The following is an 18126-nucleotide window of genomic DNA, read 5'->3' as shown; positions in this document are numbered from 1 at the left end:
CGACTATGACGGGAAGTATGGACCTTACCCCAACCCCAATGTCAGAAAGGTCAAGATCATGGCGAAAGTTGTCAGGAGTCTGCACCGGAATTTCGGGGTACGACGATCAAAAGATCAGCTCAGGAAGCGGTGGTCGGACCTCAAATTAGGAGAACATGAGCAGTACAGAAAGATCCGGAGAGTGCTGCAAAAAAGTAAGTAGTTGTCCTGTGTTCCTATTCCTATTAATCCTTTTCTTACAAGTGTACATTTTTAAATGGCAAATTTCATGTTCATGGGTACATTATTCGTTCGTATCAAACATTTTTCTTTCGGCCTATAAAACACCATTGTTTAGGCCATATGCATTTGGCCACAATTTTTACGCCCTACTTGTCAGAAACTATTTTGGTTGTGTAGATGGCTTTGTTACTAGAATGAAATGCAAACTAGATTCTGTGTAAGGAGAGGACACTCAGCAGCTGTTTTCACATCTGGACACTGGAGCACTAGCGTGGGACTCAAGAACACCATTTTTATTAGGGGGCCACACAGGTGCTCCAGTGTATACTATAGGGGGGGCTACATCTGTGAAGCTTGTACCAAATAGGTAAAGTATTGAAGCTTGACAAAGGACACTGAAAATGCTACATTTTGGAACTCGGCCAAAATATACAATTGTACCCCACTTCCAAGCAATGTTTCCTATTTATAGTTCTGCCATCAAATCACTGTGTGCTAAGTATAGCATTTTTGTTTTACATAGGGGAGAAAAGACTCGGAGGACACCCCTCATCCGAGGAGACCAGGGACCCCCCACCTCTGGAAGAAGGGGAAATACCCCCAACCCAAGAAGTGCAGGAGGAGGAAGAAGACGTGGTGGAACTAGTCACCACAACAGGTGAGTGTCTGCGACCACAGGCTCAGGTAAGAGATGGATGCCGGCATATTTTTGATACCTTTTTTTTTTGGGTTTCTCTCTTTTTAGGTGATCGTGATGTTGTGGATCCAGATCCTTTCACATCAGAAAGTGCCCAGATCCTGATCGGGGAGATCATGGGGTGTAATTTACAATTGGAAAACCTCAAGAAAAACATCAATGATGTTATTCTAAAAAATAAAAACATCATTGATGTTTTGGGGCGAGTTTAAAACCCCTCCCAATCCCTTTGTTTTTTTGTGTGCTCCAATGTTCAAAATATTTTAAAGATTTATAGAAAAGCCTAATTTGGAGGATGCACACAGTGTGCCAACATGTGCTATCTGCCATCACGGGAGATCAATGGACGCGTTTTGGGGGTGCAACCCCTTCCTCAATAATAAAGTAGCTGAGAGGAAGGGGTTTCTCCCCCAAAACACGTCCCTTGATCCCCCGTGATGGCAGCTAGCACATGTTGACATTGGGAAATTTGTGTGCATCTTCCAAATTTTGCTTTTCCTGGGGTGACTTCAGCCCATCTGAACGCAATATCAAACACAGTTCCTAAATACTCATGTCTGATATTGCCTTCAAGTTCTACCAAATGTGAACTTTGTAAGTTCAAGATTTGTGTCTTTCTTGTTGGTTTTACACATGCCTGTTTTATCTTAAATGGACATTTATCTGTTTTATAATGCTACCCCAAAAATTGTTATACAACAAACATGTTGGTTTGTTTGAAAAACCTTTTCTAAATGCACATGTGATTGTGCAGGTATTAAAGAGATTGTTAAGCAAGAATGTGTGGATTATTGTGTCAACGCTAAAACACTTTGGTGGTGATGTAATTGGTGTTTTCTGTGAAAATGGGGGTTATTTCCTAAGGGCAAATCTTCTTTGCACTACAAGTGCAGTTTCACTGCACTTGTAGTGCAAAGTGTCTTTACCTTTAGTAAATAACACCCAACAGTGCTTTGTATAAGGTTACACAATCACGCCATTTTCTGAACTCAACACATTTCTGTCAGGGTCAGCTAAAACAAACACAAGCAGTAAATATCCACAAAGATTTTCTTTTTTTGCTTTTTTATTTGATAAAGGCTTCACAAATTTGCTGGCATATTGATGGCCCCCCTACCCGCAAAGAACTCCAGGTATCGTAACCGGACATCACGGGCACTCAGGGAGGGCAAGCCAGGACAGCCACTTTCAAGCGCCGTCAGTGTTGTTTCATGTATCATCCCGCCTCAGGCCCATCTGAGCCAGCATAGTTGGCCGAATGTTTACGTAAAAAGTTATGGAGAATACAGCACACCAGGATTATATGATTAAGTTTATACTCCGCCATATGGATGGGTGTCAGAAATAGGCGGAACCAGCTGGCCAGGATTCCAAATGTGTTCTCCACCACTCTTCTGGCTCTGGCCAGCCGGTAATTAAAAACCCTCTGTTCCGGGGTGAGGGTCCTCATAGGGAATGGCTGCATAAGATGGTCCCCCAGCGCAAACGCTTCATCAGCAACGAAGACGAATGGGAGTCCTTCCACATTGTCCTCTGGAGGTGGCAAGTCCAAGCTGCCATTCTGGAGATGCCTGTAGAACTCCGTCTGGGCGATGACTCCACCATCGGACATCCGGCCATTCTTCCCCACGTCCACATACAAGAAGTCGTAATTAGCCGACACCACCGCCAACATCACAATACTATTGAACCCCTTATAGTTGAAATAGTACGACCCCGAGTTGGGTGGTGGGACGATGTGGACGTGTTTCCCATCAATTGCCCCTCCGCAGTTAGGAAAGTCCCACCGCTGGGCAAAGTGGGAGGCCACAGTCTGCCATTCCTGTGGTGTGGAAGGAAACTGTTGAGGAAAACAAAAATAAATTAATATTTTTGCACATAAACATGGCAAGCAGATTAGACACAAACATTCTTGGCCAACCTCCAGATAGCATTTCTTAAGGGGAATTTCACAACACCAAGTCTCTGGCACTCTGCCTGAATTTAAAGCACAAATCACATTTCTAAACATTTTATGGGGTGTTTGGAGTAAAGCACTACTATGGAGCTGATAAAATACATTGTTAAGTGACTACATGAGGTGAATATAGGGGCAGGAGAACATGCTGGGGAGGTTATTGAAGGCCAATCTGTATGAAGGACTAAAAAATTAATTACAGAAAAATCCAGCATGCATGAGGACAAAGGGGACATTCACAGCATATTCCAATCATGGTAATTAAGGAATGAGGAAAGAAATACAATACATTATCAATCATTATATACAATAAAATGTGATGTTAAAGGATAAAAATCTTACCTTCATATACTCCTTCTGCAGGACCTGGATGATGGCAGAACAGGTCTCTGGGATTATGATCCCCAGAGCCTGGGGGGAGATGCCTGTCGAGAACTTCAAGTCCTGCAGACTTCTCCCTGTCGCCAAGTACCGCAGGGTAGCGACCAGCCTCTGCTCTGGAGTGATGGCTTGCCTCATGCAGGTATCCTGCCTGCTAATATAAGGGGTCAGTGAAGCCAGCAGACGGTGAAACACGGGGTCCGTCATCCTGAGAAAGTTCCTGAAATCATCAGGATTATTCTCACGGATCTCACGGAGCAAAGGCATATGAGAGAACTGGTCACGCTGAAGCAACCAATTCTTGGTCCATGAACTCCTCCCCACCCTGTTCATGGACTGGACTTGTGTCAAGGTCAGGACCCCAACACCAAGCCCCCGCACAGCACAAACTGTATGAGGAGTACGTATACGCAACATGGCTAGAAAACGGTCGGCTGCTCAGAACGAAGTAACAGAACGCACTAAAGAACAGCAAGGCCTGTGAAGAGTGACCTGAAAAACAGTAACGAACGAACAAGAACACAATGACTACTTAAAGTCACGCGGAACTTGCTTGCACGCACTGAAGAGCAGATACAAACCCACAAGCACAAACTGAACCGCAGAAAATGATCTGAAAGCCACAAGTCTGAAAAAGCGCGAATCGTCTCTCACCAAACTTTTACTAACACGAGATTAGCAAAAGGAGCCCAAAGGGTGCCGCGCTTGGTTCTGAACTGGCCTTTTCTAGTCTCGTCACCACGTTGTTGGTGATCGGAAATTCCGACAACTTTGTGCGACCGTGTGTACGCAAAACAAGTTCGAGCCAACATCCCTTCACTAAAAATCCTAGGATTTTGTTGTCGGAATGTCCGAACAAAGTCCGACCGTGTGTACGGGGCATAAGACTGGGATGCCATTAAAGTTCATGTGCGTGTAAACGCAGGCGTTCCAATACTTTTGACAATATAGTGTATGTACGGTACTTTGATTGATCACCGTTTTTTATCCTACCTTTGAAAGAAATATGTAACTGTTTAGACTTTTAGCATTACATGCATCCCTTGGCTCCCTAAGTTTTTTTTTTTATCCATCATCCTACCATGTTGTCTGTATATTCCTGCTTTTACATTCGATGGCTTATTATTTTGAACAAATACATACATTTACAGTGCTTCTGTGTTCCCTATTGTAGATGTTCCATCGCGAATGCTGGGCCCTCGGAACCAGTTCATTAGAGTAATTGAATATAATAGGACTCAGTTAGACTGCCCCTTTTTTGGATCTCCTATACCTACTCTTCGCTGGTAAGGCTTGTACTGCAAGTAGCCAACATGTCTTTCTCTATTGTGGTTTTTGAATATTCTTTTAAAGAGAATATCAAGTAAAAGCAGAACAGGATTTTACTTTTGACAGCTGTACAATTGGATCCACATCATACATTTTATTTTACTCTGTTTCAACGGACATGGTAGGTTTAAGAACGGACAGGGCAGTAACCTGGATGGAGGAAATTACAGAGTGCATGAAAATGGTACACTGGAGATTAGTACTGTGCGAAAGGAGGATCAAGGCAAATACACTTGTGTTGCTACAAACATCCTTGGCAATGCTGAAAACACCGTAAGGCTGGAAGTCAAAGGTAGGATCATGGATAGAGAGTTTACTTTTTTCTACAACTGTCTCTACTTTGTCTGTAGTAATTAAAATATTCAAGTATTGTTTTTGAGCATGTTTTCAAGTGTATAATTGTAGTTTTCAATCACAGTAATCTCACTGATTATATGGAGGAATTTTTAACTGATATGGAATTAGAACGATTTAGCTGAAGCATTTGATTTGGAATTCAGCTGAAGCATATCACATAAAGATAATGATCTTAGGTGGTGTGAAACTCCATTGTTGGATATACAACAATAAATCACATTTATGATTAGTGGCTTATTGTTTATGGGCAGCTTAGAATTAGCAGCAGAGAAATGTACTTTTTAGACCTCCCATACTGGTAATGGGTCAGTGTTTGAACCACTGACAGTTCTTGGGGGCAGAGAAATAATTGAGGATTGATAAAGATGGGTAAATATATCTAAAGCCAAAAACATATGCATTTTTTTATCAGTTTTTTTGTCATCTGTATCTAACAGGGAGATGTTCCTTTACCTTCTGTCCTGTAGACTCAATAGGAAGTAAAATATGTTTTTCAAATGTGATAAATGTTACCATTTAGACAATTGTCCCTAATGAAAGGTTACCCCCATTACAGTTTTCATGGCAGCTGAAAATTTTGGCTCTACCCTTTAATTTCTAATACATTGGGGATTCTCCCTAAAGGCGACCTAGACAGCAATTCAAAACTGAAAGAGGTTCTATCCTCTCAATACTCTATCTGAATATAATAAAAAAATGTTGGCTGTAATTGTACTTTAAAATGTAAAGCTTTTTTAAAATATAGTAAACATGTTATACTTACCTGCTCTGTGCAACGGTTTTGGCTCCTCCTCTTCTCTCAGTGTCCCCACAGCAAGCTGCTTGCTATGGGGGCCCTCATGCAGGCTCAATCCCAAGCCAGACTGTGTGTGCCCATAGAGGCACACACAGCATGGCTCAGCCCTACCTCCCTCCTCACAAGATTTGTCTGACAGCAGCAGGAGCCAATGGCTCTCGCTGCTGCCATGTCTCCTGTAACAAGAGCGCGGGCGGAGAATTGCTGCGGTAAATGGGCACAGCACTTGATCGCGATTTAACATGTTCACCTTTTGGGAAAGAATAATAAATGCACATATTTTTGCAGGAAAAAAAACTTTTGCTTTTATAACCACTTTCATTTAGGGTATAGTGATAACAAATCTTCCGCTGATACCCAATTGGTTTGTATCAGTATGGATGGCCAAATTGTTGCTCAACAGGCTACCTGCATTTAGTAAATAGAATTCTCGGGAGTCCCCTGTATAGTTATTATATATAACAGTTGTCATTTCAAACCTAAACTTCAGATGCGTATACTTGCGCAGTTGACATACACTGTACATGTGTACTGTTTACTTGTGAACATTTTGGATACAGCCGCTCCTGCCAGAAGGCACAGCTTGCAGACCTCACTTTTCTCCACTGTAACCCACTGTAATAATGAAGTCATCATTCTGCTGTTTCCTCCTTTTACTCAAGCTTCAAGCCTTGAGGCAGTAGGCAACACAGACTCTCACTTTCCCAATCCTTCTCTTTCCCTTCTCTTTCCCAATCCTGTTTAAGGTATCACAGGAAGCTAATATATAGACCGATTCCCACATCGTATTCTTACATACAGTTTAATAACTTCACCTTGTAAATGATGAGAGTTTATTATGCAAGGCCACTTACCTAATATTTTTCTCCAGAGCCAACCCGCATTGTGAAGGGTCCAGAAGATCAGATTGCTAGACGTGGCTCCACTGTTCGATTGGACTGTCGTGTTAGGTGGGATAATACATTGAGACTAACAGTCACGTGGATGAAGGATGATACTCAGCTGTACATAAGCAGCAGGTTTGTGTAAACAGACTACATTATATGGTTAGAAATTATGTTTAGAAGTAAATGTTTGCCTAAAGTGGTTGTAAATCCTTATATACAGAATATACTCAGTGAAGTGACTGGCCTCAGATGATACACAGAGATGAAACAAATTCTCCTGCATAAGTTGTACCTAATTATCTGCGGCCTTCTCTTCTCTTCTCTATAACTGTTCAAAGTGCCAAATTTACAAAGCTTGTCTGACAGTTCAGAAAAAAGGGGGTGAAGAGCTGAAATTACACTCTGCAGAGCTCAGTGAGGAGAGCTCTGAGAGCTGATTAGAGGGATAGACACACCCCCCTTCACGCATCACACATGAATAGAGCTGAGGTTGTCAGTCAGTTCTTGGTTTCAGGAAAACTTGTTAGAAGAGACTCATGGTGATAGAGGAACGAAGCAGCAGACACAAATGGCACAAAAGGCCCATTCACACCAGAAACTGCACATAATTTTGCATTTTTTACTGCATATTTGCTTGATGTGCTCTTGCCGCGTGCTTGTATTCATTTTGCACTATGTTTGCAGTGCATTTTTCTATACATTTTTGGGCTTGGCTTTCTTGGCTTAAAAGGCAGCGGTGCAGTGTTTTTGAAGTGCGTTTGTAGCACAAAAAAATAAACATCGCAGAGGTGATCAAATCCCACCAAAAGGAAGCTCTATTTGTGGGAAAAAAAGGACGCAAATTTAGTTTGTGTACAGCATTGCATGACCGCGCAATTGTCAGTTAAAGCGACGCAGTGGCAAATTGTAAATAGTTCTCTGGTCAGGAAGGGGGTAAAATCTTCCGGGGCTGAAGTGGTTAATGTCTAGCTTTGGGTGGTGACCAGTGTTTGAGATCACATCTGCGGTTTTTATTTTTTTGCGCTTTAAACAAAAAAGTGTCAATTTTGAAAAAAAAAAAAACAATATTTTTTACCTTTTGCTATAATAAATATCCCCCAAATTTAAAAAAAAAAAAAAAAACTAAAGTCTTCATCAGTTTAGGCCAATATATATTGGTATTTTGGTAAAAAAAAAAAAAAAAAAAAAAAATCGCACTAAGGGTATATTAGTTTGCACAAAAGTTATTGCGTCTACAAACTATGGGAAAGATTTATATGGCTTTTTTATTATTATTATTATTTTTTTTTTTTTTACTAGCCAGGCAGGGGTGCCACACCCCCTAAAGGAGAATTAAACAACAATTATTACTTAAGCCCACAAATGCTTTTTTTTACCACTACTATTCCTTTATATTTGGACAAATGAGGAGGGACAGAGGGACTTTGTTCCAAATCAGGGACTGTCCCCCAAAATCGGGGACAGTTGGGAGCTATGCCTATGGGTAAGCCTTTTATTAAAGGCTTACCCATAGGTAAAATCATGCATGGAAGTTAACTTCCACTTTAAGGAAGGATTAATGTGCCCACTTTGCAAAACAGTGCCCACTTTGCACTTGGCTGGATCTATATAGTTGGCTTGATGAGCTTTGAACCATTATATGTCCCTTGGCATGACGATACAAATTGGTAAGGTGATATAAAATGTACCCAGCTGTCCAGCATGTTTTAAAATACCGTAGTATGTGTTTTTAAGATTTTGTATGAGTTAACAGACCTTTTGTGCTCCAGTCTTATTATTTTTTGTAGTTTGATGAGAGTAACATTTTCTGATTGGTCTTTAGAAGTTCATAGGGCAGGGTGGTTATTTTCAATAATGCCAGCAACCATTTAAAAGTGAAATGGATTAGGTGATTTTACCCTAACTGCAGTGCAGAGGTCTCTCTTTGTAGCACATAGAGTAATAATACTACAATGGATAGCTAACGATCCTCCCACTATACTTGATTGGATTATGAAACTCAATAAAATACTAGCATTTAAAAAAATATGCACAAACAGAGAGGTACTGTCAAAAAATATCATTTGATTTGGAATTGCTGGTATTAAATGGGAGAAGAGCATTTAACACAAATTATGCACCAGGGCACAGGGTTGTGAACGGTAGAATCTTTTATTAGGTCAGAAAGAACTAACAGGTGTAGTTAGATGAAACAGTTAAAATGTTTCCATTAGATAGCTAATAGTTAAAAGGGTGGTGATGGCAGAAGTTTTTTTTTATCTTAATGCACTCTATGCATTAAGATTAAATGCCTTCTGTGTGCAGCAGCCCTCCTAATACTTACCTGAGGTCCCTCTCTGTCCAGCAATATCCACGAGTCTCCCAGTCATCCAAGATTTTTCTTCCTGATTGGCTGAGACACAGCAGTGGTCCCATTGGCTCCCGGTGCTATCAATTAAAGTCAGCTAGCCAATCAGGGGAGAAAGGAGGGGGGTGGGTTGGGGCTCCATGTCTGAATGGACACACAGAGCTGTGACTCAGCTCGGGTGCCCCTATAGCAACAGGAGGGAGGGGCCAGGATCACAGAAGAGGGACCCGAGAAGAGGAGGATCTGGGCTGCTCTGTGCAAATCTACTGCAACAGAGGAGGTAAGCATAACATGTTTGTTATTCTTATAGGAAAAAAAAACAGACTTTACAATCACTTTAACATAATGAGGAAGATCCCTATTCAAAATGATTGATTTAATTGATTTAGAATGTGATATGTGTGCTGTGCATATTTATCTGCCTGTGTGTAGCTGTAATGTTTGTAAATTTTTTAACTGTTTTGTGAATGGAAGGATCTTGTTTTTATGACAAAAAACGTGTAATGTTTGCTGCTTGTCCATCTTCAGTTTTGCATGTCAGGAACATACTCCAGCATTATAGCCACACAAGAAGCTTAGTCACTCTAAAATTGATCTCTATGTTAATTTAATTTGCCTTTACCAAAAGTCCTTAATTTTGCAGCAGCTGTGTGTGCTGTATAAACTGTATGTAGCCTCAGCTACATATGGTATGCAGCGCTGTGTTCTGCCAGGGGGGTGGGTACTTCCTGTCCCACTACTGGAACAATATTGAGTTGGGGCTGCTTAGCCATTTAGAGGAAGTTTTGTATTCTATAAATGAATAAAAAGCTTAATCTCGTTGGCTGAGGCGCAGAGGTGGGCAGATGACGTCATGTCCCTTTTTCAGGTGCTTTTATAAATGGTGCATGCTTTTTCAGCAAGCAGTATTAGACGGCTTTATCTGGTGGACAGAACTTGGAATGCGGTTTCCTGGATCTGTCCCTCTTCCAGCTGGTGCAAACTCTCCTGCTGCTGACCAGTTTCTATCAAATTTTCATTAAAGTGTAGCCATGTTTAAAATGTAAAACCATTCATTCATTTCCACATCAAATTTCAATTATTTTTAGCGTACTATTATTAATCTGTATGATCTTGTCGTTTGTAAACCTATTTTGTGAAGATTCCCACACTTTTTTTGTTGTTGAATTGTGACTAATCACTATGAGCCTGCCTTCTGAACTACAGAGATGCTAAGTGAAGGAGTTTCAGGAGGCAGAGACAGTAATTCACTGCTTACAAGCAGCAAGGTACCATGGGAGATGTAGTCTCTTTAGAAATCAAAAGCAAACAGCAGAGGAGAAGCTGCAAAGTATGCAGGGAATCCAGAAAGCTGTGGAAAGAGATGGCTGGCAGACATGCAGTACCCACAACAGGAAAGAACAGCCTTCCCAGAAGAGTTGAAGCTGTTATAGCTGCAAAGGGTGGACCAACTCCATATTGAACCCTACAGATTAAGACTGGGATGCCATTAAATTTCATGTGCGTGCAAAGGCAGGCATCCCAATACTTTTGACAATATAGTGTATGTTTTCTGTCTTGCGGAGAAAAAAAATATTTAAATGGCACTTTATTTGGTGAAAGGCATTTCAAATGGCTTGCCTTTACATATAGACCTCTAAATATAGTTATGTTACATACTTTTGTACACAGAATAAAAACTTTGTGGAATGTTTTCGGGTTTCTCTTTTTCTGTAGAATGAAGAAGGAAGATGATGGCCTGACTATATTTGGAGTAGCAGAGAAGGATCAGGGAGCGTACACCTGTGTGGCTAAAACAGAACTGGATCAGGACTTTGCAAAAGCATATCTCACTATACTAGGTAATTGCTTTTACTGAATTTGTTAGCCCACTTTAAAAGATAAAATCTGGATGTCTTGTAAGCTTAAAGCTGTAAAGCAGTAGAATGTACTGAGTTAATATTTATTTTGTGTTTATAAATTTTGATATATAATTACTATAAGCCATTTTGCAGTTTACTGTTACTGTTACTTTATAGCAAAAAAAGCCACACTAAAATAAAGTGAACGAACCTCAATAAACATTTATCAAACAACAATACAAATATCGTGATAAGATATGATTTAAATAAAACATAAAAAGTCCACGTGAAAAAGTAGTAGTGTAGAAATTCTTCAAAGTATTATTCATTAAGCACTCAAACACCAAAATCTGTAGAAGCTCTTTCAGTGACACCCACCACCTCAGTTTACAGGGACACTTACCAGATCCTGTTGACCCTCTATCGCTAGAGCACAGAAAAAAATATATCCCCCTTATCCCCTTATATTGGGACTTTAATAGACCACCAACTCTTGAGGTAAAAGATGTATAGTTTATTAATGTACTTAAAAACGGACGTAAAGACGTCGATGACATACAAAAAGAAAGTGCATTCCATACAAAATTGATACTAGATCAGAACAGGAATAATACAAATATGATATTAAATGTGCTCTCCTGGGGTTGATGTACCCCGATACCCGATGCGTTTCCGGTATTCTGATACCTTCATCAGGGGTTTGAGAGTTGCAAGTATTTTACAAGTGTATGGATTCCGGTGGAATGACTTTGTGTTCAGGCAGCACCTATGACCCCCAAGGTTCAATAACATGTTTTTCATGGATGCCAGAAGGCACCCCCCCTTGGATCCGGACACACTGAGGGTCTATCCCAGGAGCCGGCCATGGTGGGACTTGTTTTGGATATTTATCCATCCGGCATGTAGCCGGCAGAATATAGGTTCTAACGAATACTTATCCCACTCTGGCTCAGTTAATAAACCCGGATAATGGTAACCCAATATGTACACAACCTATATAGGTTCTGGGTCTGGCATCCATGAAAAACATGTTTTGGAACCTTGGGGGTCATAGGTGCTGCCTGAACACAAAGTCATTCCACCAGAATCCATACACTTGTAAAATACTTGCAACTCTGAACTCCCTGATGAAGGTATCAGAATACCGGAAACGCGTTGGGTATAGGGATACATCAACCCCAGGAGAGCACATTTAATATCATATTTGTATTATTCCTGTTCTGATCTAGTATCAATTTTGTATGGAATGCACTTTTTTTGTATGTCATAGACATCTTTACGTCCGTTTTTAAGTACATTAATAAAATATACATCTTTTACCTCAAAAGTTGGTGGTCTATTAAAGTCCCAATATAAGGGGGATATATTTTTTTCTGTGGTCTAATACGCTAGGTATGGGACCACCATACTCTATACTTGTCATGATGGAAGCCTCCTGTCTGCTTACTCTATCGCTAGAGAGGTGAAACAAGCTTTAATAGTAACCCTGGATAATGTAGATGAATATACCCTCCTAGGGTCCCAGACTCCCGCCACTTGTCTCCAGGCCAGCCGTATCAATTTTGTATCATAGCCAATATTGGACTGTGGTTATATCATATGGTACCATGGTCACATGGTAAATATACTCACATATATTTAAAGGTACTGACACTAGCGCGGTTTTTTAACTTAGTATTTGTTACTGTTACTTACCTTTCCATTTCAGTCTTCACCTAATTAAAAGTTTCTAAAACTGTCAAAAATTAAATCACATATAGTTAACTATGACAAACCTTACAACAGTGGTAGCATTGTGTACATTATTTTGTACACAAGTCCCACAGAAATGTAATTTTCTACCTGCTTTTTGCGTTTGTTTTTCTCATATTACAACTGGGAATCATGTTACAATGTCAGACAAAACCTCCTGCTCAGCACTCAAGAGGTAGCAAGTGTCTACACTAAGTAGGGAGTGAATAGAATTCTTACATTCTCCACAGAAATATAAGCAGGTTGAACTGTGTACTAAAGTGTAAAAATCCTTGCATTTGTTTATATGAGAAAACAAGAGGAGTGTTTATTTTTTCCCACAAAACTGGTCTTAACTTAATAAAACGGAAAGCTTGTACATGCCAGAAAATAGTAATTTTACTGCAAGCAACTGTGGCATGTTGGCAGCTGCAAAAACTGGTAGCAGCCAAGCAGACTTCTATCTGAAAACCGTGCAGCAGCTAAACAGCGTGACGTCGGTGAGCCCACTCCCCTGCCCTCTCGTCTTACATCTTATAGCATGTATTAGCCAAGAGCCTAGCTTCAGTGACAAGTGAGTCATTTTACCCACCCTATTTAGAGATGTGTTATAGTGGCAAAGTTCAGTGCACTGTCCACTGCTGGTCTTTCTTATGTTGATAGCTGCTTAACAGTTCTTAACCATAAATATTAAACTATACATTACAGCCAACCATCATGAGGAGCTTTACCTAAGGTTTAATACATGGATTTTTGCTACTATGTACTAGAGCTGCACGATTCTGGCTAAAATGAGAATCACAATTTTTTTGCCTAGCATAAAGATCGCGATTCTCTCGTGATTCTTGAGGCGTAACATCTCATTTTTCACATTATACAAAAAAAAAATTGGACTAACTTTACTGTTTAAGTTTTTTTTATTCATTAACCACTTAAGCCCCGGGCCATTTGGCTGGCAAAAGACCAGAGCACTTTTTGCAATTCGCACTGAGTCGCTTTAACTGACAATTGCGCGGTCGTGCGACGTGGCTCCCCAACAAAATTGCCGTCCTTTTTTCTTCACAAATAGAGGTTTCTTTTGGTGGTATTTGATCACCTCTGCGGTTTTTATTTTTTGCGCTATAAACAAAAATGCGACAGTTTTGAAAAAAAAACGCATTATATTTTACTTTTTGCTATAATAAATACTATAATAAATATCCCCAAAAATATATACTTTTTTTTCTCAGTTTAGGCCGATACGTATTTCTCTACATATTTTTGGTAACAAAAAAAAAAAAACCCAAATAAGCGTTTATTGATTGGTTTGCGCAAAAGTTATAGCGTCTACAAAATAGAAGATAGTTTTATGGCATTTTTATTAATAATTTTTTTTTTTACTAGTAATAGCGGCGATCAGCGATTTTTATCATGACTGCGACATTATGGCGAACAGATCGGACACTTTTAGTGCCATTTTGGGACCATTCACATTTATACAGCGATCGGTGCTATTAAAAATGCATTGATTACTGTGTAAATGTGACTGGCAGTGAAGGGGTTAACCACTAGGGGGCAGTGAAGGGGTTAAGTGTGTCCTAGGGAGTGATTCTAACTGGGGGGGGCCTACATGTGACACGACACTGATCACTGCTCCCGACTACAAGGAGCTGTGATCAGTGTCCTGTCACTAGGCAGAACGGGGAAATGCTTGTTTACATCAGCATTTCCCCATTCTTCCTCTCCGTGAGACGATCGCGGGTATCCCCGTGGACATCAAGTCCGCGGGACCCGCGATCACACTCACAGAGCTGGGCGCCCGCCGCGCGCAAACCCCTTCTTAAAGGGCAATGTATAGGTACGTTAGTATGCCTGTACGTGCCCTTCTGCCGACGTATATTGGTGTGAGCCGGTTGGCAAGCGGTTAAAGTGTATTTTTTGTCAATAAAAATTGCGTTTGAAAGACCGCTGCGCAGATACAGTGTGACATAAAATATTGCAACAACTACCATTTTATTCTCTAGGGTCTTTGATTTTATATATATATATATATATATATATATATATATATATATATATATATATATATATATATATTCCATCTATTAAATCTTCTGCCCTTGTTGTTTTAACTTTGCATAGTAAAACATTTTTTTTCTGCCAGTAAATACCTTATACAGCCAACTTCCTGTTTCTTGCCTGGTAAAAAGCTTAGCCCTATGACATCATGCACAGCTCTCTCTAACTTTCACGAGAGTTTGCAAGGAAGGGAGGGGGAATAAGTCATAAGAGGGCCACTGAGAGCTGCAGACCTGGAGGTGTGCCTCTGTGTGTCTGTGTGAATCCAGGAAGTGAACAGGAAGCAGCTTCAGCAGCCCACAGTTAAAATGGTTGCAGCCAGACTCAGTGGAGGGAGATTTCTGCAGCATATTTGGCAAGTACAGAATCACAGTATATATAAAATAATATGCAAAGTGGTTGGAGGGAAGCTTTGGAATGGCAAGGATGTTTTTATTACAAATTTTGTGAGCAGACTGGTTAAACTGACCTTATTTAAAGACCTAAGTTCATTCCTTTGATCTAAAAGAACTATATGTTACAATGTCTTCTACGCCTAAGCGGCTCTTGTGATAAACTTGGCAGGCTGCCTGTTTTTTTTGTTGCTTTTTTTGACAGCGGTCAGCTGTGAGCAGAGAATGGCTCTGCACTGAATCAAGGAAATGCTGTTTTTAGATCGTGAGGGGGGTTGAATTGCGATTTCGATTCTTTAAAGTGGATGTAAACCCGAAAGTTTTTTTTTTTTTTTTTTTTTTAAGTCATAATGTAGAGTATAAGATTTCCTATCATTTGAGCCCAGTCTTGCCACAAAGAGTTAATCCAGCTCTGAGCAATCCTCTTTTATTGTTCAGGGAGATAAATCTTGACAAAAAGAGAAAAACCTTGTCAAATCCCCCCCTTGCTGTGAGTGACAGGTGATTTACATATCTCACGCACTAGCCTATGACATGCATTATTTTTTAATTCCCACCCCCACTTCAGCAGCTTTACAAGGATTGGCTGTTCCACACCTCAGCATGATTTGGCATGCTGAAGTCATGTGGTTATTTTCCTGTCTTTTCACTGGATGTTAGAGATCATAGCAGAAGTTCAGTGTAAGAAATACACGGGAGAAAATGCATATTGACAAGGGGAGTGTAGAGGTGGGCGGGGAGTCTACTGACATCACGACTCCACCCACCGAGCTCCAGACAACAGACCCACCCACAGAATCTGCAGTTTTTCAGCTCTCATAACAGACAGAGGGGAGACATTTGACAGGTAAAGATACATGCAGGAGGCATGTATATCCTTATAGATAACCCCTATGGCAGTAGTTTAGAAAGGATGACATTGGGTTTACATCCACTTTAATGATTAATTGTGCAGCTCTACTATGTACCCTTTAAATGTTCCTTAGATGTACATGCTATTATTGATGGGTAGAATATGTTTCTCCTTCTTTCCAGGTACAATGTAGATTCTGGCATTTGCCTTAACATTAACACTTTATGTTTTTAACATATCCCTGTTACTTCACAGAAACATCTTCCTCACCTACTAGTCATCTGACTACAATACTAAGAGGTAACCATTCCTTACTAACACTGTCAACCTTCTGGAAACTGGAAATGTTATTGTAATAACTAATGTTTACTACCATGGCATATACATGGCAATGGCAATGTATAATTTGGCAATGTATATGTTTTCTAAACTGAACTTATTATAGAGCAGAAGAAAATTATATATATATATATATATATATATATATATATATATATATATATATATATATATATATATATATATATTTTTTTTTTTTTTTTTTTTTTTTTTTTTTTGCATAACCCCTGGATGAGTCTACAGCACACATAATAAGCATGATAGACAGCAGGTCTTGGTGAAAACACACATGACGTTTTTAACAGTGATTAGTTCTAAGATGCATGGGCATCAAAACAAAACCAAAAACAAAATGCTTACCACTTTGGACAACTTGCTAACATACTGGGATCTGATTTACTATCCTGGAGCAGCCTACTGCTGCTCAGGTACATAACTGTCACATAGAAAAGCCAGTCCCATCCGCAGGATGTGGCTGTTACCACACAGTTTGTTGTCTGCTCCCCAGCCTGACACACACAATATGACACTGATTCCAGGGTGGAGCAGTTTCCATAAGCAGACAGAGTTTATAGAGCCCAGATTAGCCAGCCAGCAAGCTCACTACACAGCAGAAAAAGAAAACCAGTCTCCATGCTGCCTGAACCTGGGAAAAAATATATCTCCTTTCCTGAACACAACCATCAGTTTTTCCTGGCCTCCTTGTCACATACCCCCACCCTTTTGTTGCAACCCTGTAGTTGGGACACAGGTTGCCAGGCCTGCTGGAACCCAGAAGAAGGCATCTGTATTTCCCATCCTAACACCTGGGCAGTATTTTATTGTAAAGCTAATTTCTTAAAGACACACATACCATGTTTCAGGATCAAATTTTTAATTTATATAGTAATTACTCACTTTTGATATATAGACAAACCAGACCCACCCATGGATTTGGAGCTGACAGATCTTGCCGAAAGAAGTGTTCGTCTTACGTGGATTCCAGGTGACGATAACAACAGTCCTATAACAGGTGAATACTCCCTTGGTGTTACACGCTAAGCGAATTTTCAGATTTGGATCAACAGGCTTATTCAGCAGTGCAAAGAACAATGATAATTTACAAAGAACAGTAACCTAAAGCAACCAATCAGATTCCAAGTAAATGGAGTCAGATTATTAACAAGAACCTATACTGTGGAAGCTGTGACCAAGAAACATCAAGGAAAGGGCCGAAGACTGGTCACTAGCATAGCCTGTAGATTCACTGAAGCTGATCTTTTCCCCAGAAATGATTTAATATCCCTCAGCCTCAAACCTGCCTGCTCTGTTGACTGGTGATAAACGAATAAACTGCTGCTTATTGGTGGCTGGTGGAGAGAATGATCAACAGGCAGCAGGAGAGGTGGAGGAACCACAGATTCACAGACACCAGCAGCATCATTGATGGCCAGCAAGAGAGATGCAGGAATAAGATCCTTAGTATGAAGTAGGAGCAAGAGCATTCTTTCACTGCAGGTTCTCAGGCACAGCTTCTTCTCTAGAAAGCCCTCAGTAGAACTAGATTTACTAGACTATCACAGTCATTTAAGAAGAAACTCCAAATGTATTAGGAATAGTAATCATTAGAAGCAGGGGTAAGTAGGCTATGCCTTGGATAAGCTCACACTGCAGACACAGGAATGGCCCCCACTCTTTTTGCCTGCAGCCTTCTGGGACACGTCACAGGTCTCAGAAAGCTGCAGGACCATTCACAACGCGCAGCCTGGCTTACGCATGCACGGTGGAAAGCCAGCTGTGAAGCTGCAAGGAGTCAAAGCCGGCTTTCCACAGTAAACATACCAGCTCCGGGGACCTAAATACCGGCGAAAAACTGGCCTGAGGACTGAGGAAAGCTCTGGCTCCTTAGACAGGTAAGTGTCCTTTTATCAACAGCTCTTCAGTGTGCAAGGGGTCTTAC

The 18126-nt window shown here is 40.5% G+C and overlaps 1 protein-coding gene across 1 annotated transcript in view; it reads left to right on the top strand.

The window, feature by feature from the left end:
• The window catches only part of NFASC (neurofascin), a gene marked incomplete in the record, with an annotated part of 207251 nt that overhangs the window by 144346 nt on the left and 44779 nt on the right, over nucleotides 1-18126 (top strand). Inside the window, 6 exon segments of the mRNA XM_073615822.1 lie at nucleotides 4432-4543; nucleotides 4712-4878; nucleotides 6611-6758; nucleotides 10690-10814; nucleotides 16104-16148; nucleotides 17098-17199. Coding sequence (XP_073471923.1) covers nucleotides 4432-4543; nucleotides 4712-4878; nucleotides 6611-6758; nucleotides 10690-10814; nucleotides 16104-16148; nucleotides 17098-17199 — 699 coding nt within the window.

The sequence above is a fragment of the Aquarana catesbeiana genome, linkage group LG02 (assembly GCF_042186555.1).
Source record: "Aquarana catesbeiana isolate 2022-GZ linkage group LG02, ASM4218655v1, whole genome shotgun sequence".
NCBI lineage: Eukaryota > Metazoa > Chordata > Amphibia > Anura > Ranidae > Aquarana > Aquarana catesbeiana.
This window is presented reverse-complemented; position numbering and strand designations above follow the sequence as displayed.